Raw genomic sequence first — 7,553 nt, 5'->3', positions numbered from 1 at the left:
AAGTGCATTCATTTACCCGAGAAAAGAAACAGGCTTTCTGGTTCTTTTCTCGGCTTGTCTCACGCCTGTCTCGTTTTTGCCAATAGAAAGATAAGAGGGTTTGAGAACAACAATAAAAATTGCGAAATATAATTTTAAATTTAGCGATTAGGCCTTTATGGTGAGGCGGTGTTCTTCTTTACCATGCAAAAAGGGTTGAGTTCTACATGATCCCATAAGTAGATGAGCGCGGGATACGCGATCATCACAAAACTGCGTAGCTGGCGCCGCCACACGGTGACCGTCAACTCTCATGACAAATATTTTCCACAGGCCTCCAGAAAAGTGGCATGGGGCTGGTAATTCCTATACGAGTTAGAGTATATTTATCCCGCAGTTAATTCAGCAGACTTACAGCCCGAAAATTAAAAAAAATGTATTTCATTAAACAATTCTGCTTGCTACTTAAGTAAAAGAGTAACATTAACGGTTAACTTAAAAATGTAGAGGTTATGGGCCATCCATATACCACGTGGACAATTTTTCATCACTTTTTACCCCCCCCCCCTTTCCCCTCGTGGACAGCCGTGGAATTTGGACAAATCCCCCCCCCCCCCCACCCTGTACTTTGTCCGCGTGAACGTATTTTATGAAAATATAGATATTATTAGTCTTCCAAATGTCCGGTAGGTCGCGACAATTCCATGGACGTCATTTGAGTACTCACTAACATTTTAGATTCTTTTGTTTTCATATGTTAACAGTTCGAAACTCGTTGACTGGCTAACAGCTGTTGGTGCATTTTGCAACAATTTATCGTTAATTTGGTCATAAATTCGATGAAAAAAAGGTCATTTCAGTACTATTCAAACCCACGGGGAATGATTGTTTGGATGTTAAAAACTAACAATAAGTTTGACTGGCAGTTCCATAGTGGTACCAAAGTTAACTAACAGACTGTGAAACACGTCAAAAAATCGAGTGAAAAAACGTAATTTTAGTACTCTTGAAACCCATTGGGGATGATTTTTTAGGTACAAACAACTACCAAGAAGTTTGACTGACAGCTCTTGAGTGATGCCAAAGTTGACTGGTAGGCTGTCAAACATGCCAAAAATCCAAGTCAAGAAACGTGATTTTAGTACTCTTGAAACCCATTGTTGCGAGCTGTAAATTTGCATAAAAAGTGAGATTTTTATAGTTTCTTTTTTTATATACATATTATTTTTATAGAAGTATCCCATAGATTAAAATTTTAGTTAATGAAAAGGACAAAACTTTCATCCGGTTGCTGATTAAAATGCCAGTTAACTTTGGCACCACTCAGGAGCTGCCAGTCAAATTCTTTGTTAGTTTGCACCAAAACAATCATCCTCAATGGGTTTGAAGAATACTAAAATGACGTTTTTTCACTTGAATTTTTGACATGTTTGACAGTTTCCCAGTTAACTTTGGCACACTCAGGAGCTGACAGTCAAACTTATTGTTAGTTTTTAGCACCAAAGCAATCATCCTCAATGGGTTTGAAGAGTACTAAAATGACATTTTTTCACTCGAATTTTTTACATGTTTGACAGTCTGCCAGTTAATTTAGGCACCACTCAGGAGCTGCCAGTCAAACTTATTGTTAGTTTTCAGCATCTAACCAATCATTCCGCGTGGGTTTCAAAAGTACTAAAATGACGTTTTTTCACTAGAATTTCTGACGAGTTTAACGATAAATTGTTGCAAAATACACCAACAGCTGTTAGTCAGTCAACGAAGTTCGAACTGTTGACTATGAAAACAAAAGAATCTGAAATTTTAGTGAGTACTAAAATGACGTCCATATAGAATTGTCGCTAGCTCCCGGACTATAAAAAGTCCAAAAGGAGCGATGAATTGGCTGGAAAAATTCGAATTAGCTTAGGAACTTGAGCTTAAACATGATTTGAATATGAAAGAAAAAGTCGTGAAAAAAATAAAAATTATATTATGCGTGAGCACAATATAAAAATTGGAGTATACCTAGAGTATTCCTTGTCTCATTTCAGTATATTTTCCACAGATTTAGGGAAATGTGTGTCCGCGTGGATTCTAACCGACCCCCCCCCCCGGTCCCCCTCGTGGACAAGCGTGGAATTTCGCCATACCCCCTACACCTCCCCCCTAAAGTGTCCACGTGGTATATGGATGGCCCCATTATCCAATGTTCCGAAATCACTGATAAATCCGTGAAATGTCAAACTTGCAGAATTTGTTGCTTCACTTATAATTTTTGGAAAATCAGCAAAAATCATGTTTTTTGGATTTAATTATAAATAAATCGTGAAAAGAATATAAATTTTCAGAATCAGAAAAAAATGGTTCCTATCAAGAAAAATAATAGCATGTTTCTTCGATTTAAGCTAAAGAAATTCTAGGACAATGTATCAAACTCTTTCCAAAAAGTGTATACTTAACTCAATAAAAAAGACATCCATTTGCAAATTTAAAAAAAAAATTGTAATAAAACAACTTTTTTTACTTTATAATTTTGTATTACAATTCACTAGAAAAAACTGTACATGTACAAACAATATAACAGAATATATACATCGATTTAAAAAAATCTCTATTTTTTTCGGATGTTAACCTACAAATTATTCCTTCTGGGCCCAAACGATGCGATTAATTTTTGGCTATATATTGTAGCTTGCCTCTTAAAAATGGACTTTAAAAGTAAAAGAAATTATGCTAAAATTTAAATTGGTAATGAAAAATTCACTTAAATGAAATTATCAAAATTTTACTTAATTTACATCAGTGTCGACAAAATATTGGAATACCTGATCTTTACTTTCTGGGAAAAATAAAGAGATCGTCAATAAGTAGTAAATTACAAAACATGTCATCTCGTTTTTCAGTTTCTCATGAGGCAATAATAGATCGCAATCATTATTCATCGATGTCATTAATTCAAGGAAGATATTGTGAAATCCTCGACCGTATTTTTTGTCATGATCCATTGTTTGCATATGAAAAAACAATATTCCTTCCATTCTTATTGTTATTTAAATAATTCTTATTTGAAAAGTATTCAAATTTGTATCCAATCTTCCAAATAAAATTGTAAAAATATTGAAATATCTCGTAATATTAGAGATTTTGTGAACGTCCGAAAAATCTCGATAAACAGAAGTCCCGACACTGTGAAATTTACGAAAAAGATAATATTAGAAACTATAAAATTATCGACAATTAAAAATTTCCGAATTAAGAAGAAATAAATAAAATAAAAAATATGTTTATTAAATGTTTCATAACGGCAATTCTATTTCGAGAATTCCCAAGTTCTGTAATGTCATATACAGTCGTGAATTTTAAATTATCGATTTTACAGAGCCTGAAATTTTCTTTTCTCCGATTTTTTTGTCGTCTTAAAATTTGTTTTGGAAACGTATAGAAATACAAATTGATTTATTTTTTAAGGTATATTTATTTTGGGACATCCTAAAACCATTGTGGTATTTATTTACAAAATACTGTCTTAAAATTATTTCGTATTTCCTTCGTATTTTTCATGAGAACTTAATTTACGTAAAATTTATTAACGAGAAATATTAAAATTGTACCATTTTAATTTAAAACAATTCGTTTTATTTATAATAATTCATATGGGCCTCTTGAAATCGTTGACCGCTTTTCTTAAAACATGATTCCAAGCTTCTGGTTCTTTTTCTGTGTAATACAAAACAACCTTTTCGAAACCTACTTTTTGCTTCTCGGTACATTTTTTACATTTCGTCACGAGGGCCTCAGGAAGTTTATCTGTTTAACATAAAAATTATGTAAATTAATTTTGTTGCGAATTTCAAAATAAAAATGATGGTGGTAAAAAAATGTATTCAATTCATCTTCGTATAGAAAAAATAGGCCCATGAAGTTGGTCCCCCAAAGTTCACATTTTTTAAATTTTCTTGTTGCATACGTTTGTACGTCGTTTGTACTGTTTGTACTTTTAATATTTTCATTTGTACCCTCTTGGTTGTCCGGGTACAAACAAAAATCTTGAATGTACAAAGAGTACAAACGACGTACAAACGTATGCAAAAAGGAAATTAAAGAAATTTAAATTTCGGGGGGGATGGCACGAATTTTTGATTTCTCTCTAGCCGGGCAACCAAGAGGATAAAAAAGAAAATATTGAATGTACAAACAGTACAAAGGGTGTACAAACGTATGCAAAAAGAAAAAATTGAGAAATTTGAATTAGGGGGGGGGGCGACTTCATGGGGGTTAAAAAATAGCCTTTGAGGAAATTAAATCGAGACCAAACAAATTTTGAACTTTTTAATATTTCACCAATTTTCTATTTTCCTAAAATTATGGCCATTTTTTTGTAAGTAGATTTTTTTAGTAAAAAGCTTATAAAATTATAAATTATACACAAAATTAAATAAAAATTATAATTTTAGGAAAATGCGCAAAATCCCGTATTTTGTGAATTTGTATGATTCGTCAGATAGAAAAAAACGTTATTATTGCTTTTTTTCAACAAATTTCTAAAATTTCATCACAAATTCAAATTCAAATTGCAAATTTTGATACTTTTCTAAAAAGTGATATAAGTTCTCTGCTATAAAAATATTTTTAAAAATTGTGTACCTTTTAAAAATTTGGCATCAGGAGAAAGACAAGGGCCAGTGCCAAGGAAACATCGGTAATATTGATGCCGAACACGATCGTTGCTCAAAACTTGGTCGATGTCGACGTAATCATATTTGTCGGAATAAAGTTCTATTTTTTCTGACAAAATGCAAACAGTTAAAGAAAAAAACAAAATTAAAACTACAAAATTTTTATACATTTTTACCAAGGGTTGTTGGGGCAGGGCTTGGCTATGAACTAAAGAAGTAAACTGAAGAACTGAAGAAGTGGTATTTATATGAAGTCTCTGACGTCAATTGAATGACGAGATCCTGCATAATAAAAAGGCTTTTAAGATTTATACAAAACATATAAAAAAACAGAAATATGCAAAAAATTAGCTTCTACATATAAGAATAACAGGAAAGACATTTTAAGGCAAAATATTTCAGAGGTTAATGCCAGAAACACGTTTTTTATTCTCTTCTAATGTCAAAGATCTTTTTACTTTTAACTTTTATTTTAAACTTTATTTCATTTTCGCCAGTTTTTGGGAACAGATACTTTAAAAAATTAAGTACCTTTTAATTTGAAAATTTAAATATTTTATTTTTAAAAACTTTTTTAATAGATAAAAAAGTAATCAAAAATGTAAACAAATATTTAAATTGTTCATTTAAAAAATTACCAATAAATATAATAATTGCTGTGAATTACTTTTTCAATATTTATAGTATCGAATCAATAATAAATCTAGTGAAATATCAAGTTTAAAGTTTATTATATATTCAATTTCAACGCATCTTAGTTTAAAATATTTATAATTTGAAAATGTTTGTAATTTTAATCACGTTCTTTATTTCTAGAATTTTTGAATTTAAATAATTTAATTTTCTCTCTACTGAAATATATGAAACAATAATTTTTTAAATATCAAACTTTCCGAAAAAAAATATTCAAAATGGAAAATTCCCAACAATTCAAAATTCCCAGCAGAAAAATGTCGAATTATAAGATATTTGACACTGGAAAATTATTTCAATTAAAACAAATCAAAACAATTGTTTTTTAATTAGTATTATTTATTTATTAAAAATACAAAAATGAAATATATTTTGATCTAAGCAAAAAATGTATTTTAGATCATTGTTTGCATATTTCATTATAGTTTTTAAATGAATAAATAACATTTTTTAAACAAAAGTTTGTTTTTAAATTAAGAATTTTCTATTGTCTGGAATTTTAAGGATTGGGATATTTTATAATTCAGGAATTTTCAGGTTTAACAAGCTAGCTACCTTCACAAACGAAATTCTCAAATTTCTTTGTGTCAGAATTTTGAGCTTTTTTGGGCTGTATTGCTGATTTTTGGTTTCCATTACTTTTTATGAAAATTCCAATTTCGAGTGGAGGTGACTTAAATCAAGCCAGCACCTCCACTATATAAGAATTAAACGAAAAAAATCAAACACGTCCGAATTTTGGGTTTTTTTGGGCTCTTGAAGGCACCAACAACTAATATCCAAAAACCACCCCTACCAAAAATAAAGCTACCCCCTATGTAAAAACTAAAATTAGGAGAAAACAAAGAACACCAGAATTTTGGGCTTATTTTCTGCCCGCAAATGCACGAAAAAAATCTAAAAACTACCAATCATTTTCAAAAAACCACCCCTTGCGAAGAAAAAAATCTGTAAAACACAAAATGCACCAGATTTTGGGCTTATTTTGGGCTCTCTAATGCACCACACACAAATTTATAAAAACCACCCCTATTTACAAAAATACCAACCCATTAATAAAAACTAAGACTTTGATGTTGGCATTTTTAAAGAGCCCAATTCCCAAAGATCATTCTCCATTTGCACCGTAAAATTCGAAAAATATCAGAGACTCTAGTAATACTGTAACAATCAGAAAAAGATTATTTTTGGACAAAATCATGTTTGTTCCAGTGACACTAGAAGTTGAGTCAGTGACACTAGAAGATTCTCAAAAAGATTATTTTCCAACAATGTCATATCTACACCGGTAGAGATGGGTCTGAAATCAACCCATCTCTACCACGTAGAGATGATTTTGTTTAAACATCATATTTTAAAAAAAACTTCCAGTGTCAATAGAGTCTCTGATTGTTGGGCTCCTCGTAACTACCCTCTCTGGTTTTTTGGGCTTCGACACTTAGCGTATAAAATCAACCCTTCCATACCTTGTATATATGACTTTGTAAGAAAATAATATTTTAAAGAATTTTCCAGTGTCTCTGATTTTTGGGCTCCTCGAAACTACCCACTCAGAAGTGGGACGATGGTCGTGGGGGCTAAAGCGTAGGCTTTGGACCTACTCCTTCGGCTTGCGGGTTCGATTCCCGCCTCGCACTCTGGAAGCGTCTCGGTGGCCCATGCGGTGAACACTAGCCTAGCAAGGGAGTTGTTCATCTCTGGAGAGTCGTGGGACCGGTACCTCTAGAGAAAAAAGGTTTTTCTCTAAGTACTTAAGGCTGTTGCTCTTGGTGGTTCGGAACCCACCTTAAACTGTAGGTCCCACTTCCACCACCAAGTAAGTGTGTGGAGGGTGTGTAAAGGAATAGAGAAAGGTGTAAGAAAAATGTAAACCCTTAGGGGACACATTAGAAGCTTCCATTCCAACTACCCACTCCCATTTTTGGGCTCCATCCCTTAACGCCCACAACCAACCCCTCTCTTCCATGCATATATGACTTTGTCAAAAAATAATATTTTTTTGAGAATTTTCCAGAATCAGTAGTCTCTGATTGTTGGGCTTCCTAAAAATACACACTCCGATTTTTGGGCTCCAGCCCTTAACATCTTAAATCAACCCATCTCTACCACGTGGATATGACACTGTCAAAAATAATCTTTTTTCGATTTTTTAATAGGCAATGGAGTCTCCGATTTTTGAGCTCCTCGAAAACACCCAAACTGATTTTTGCGCTCCAACCCTTG

General features: G+C 32.3%; 1 protein-coding gene across 1 annotated transcript in view; it reads right to left on the bottom strand.

Annotated features, from left to right (window-relative positions):
- Positions 1 to 3,574: 3,574 nt before the first annotated feature.
- LOC117180533 overlaps positions 3,575 to 7,553 on the bottom strand; it is a 23,370-nt gene continuing 19,391 nt past the window's right edge. The window contains exons 5-6 of the mRNA XM_033373030.1: positions 4,606 to 4,866; positions 3,575 to 3,768 (exon numbers count right to left, since the gene is read on the bottom strand). Of these exons, the coding sequence (XP_033228921.1) occupies positions 3,611 to 3,768; positions 4,606 to 4,866 (419 nt within the window). The 3' untranslated portion in view covers positions 3,575 to 3,610. The remainder of the gene's footprint in view (positions 3,769 to 4,605; positions 4,867 to 7,553) is intronic.

This window comes from Belonocnema kinseyi, chromosome 9, assembly GCF_010883055.1.
Source record: "Belonocnema kinseyi isolate 2016_QV_RU_SX_M_011 chromosome 9, B_treatae_v1, whole genome shotgun sequence".
Taxonomy (NCBI): domain Eukaryota; kingdom Metazoa; phylum Arthropoda; class Insecta; order Hymenoptera; family Cynipidae; genus Belonocnema; species Belonocnema kinseyi.
This window is presented reverse-complemented; position numbering and strand designations above follow the sequence as displayed.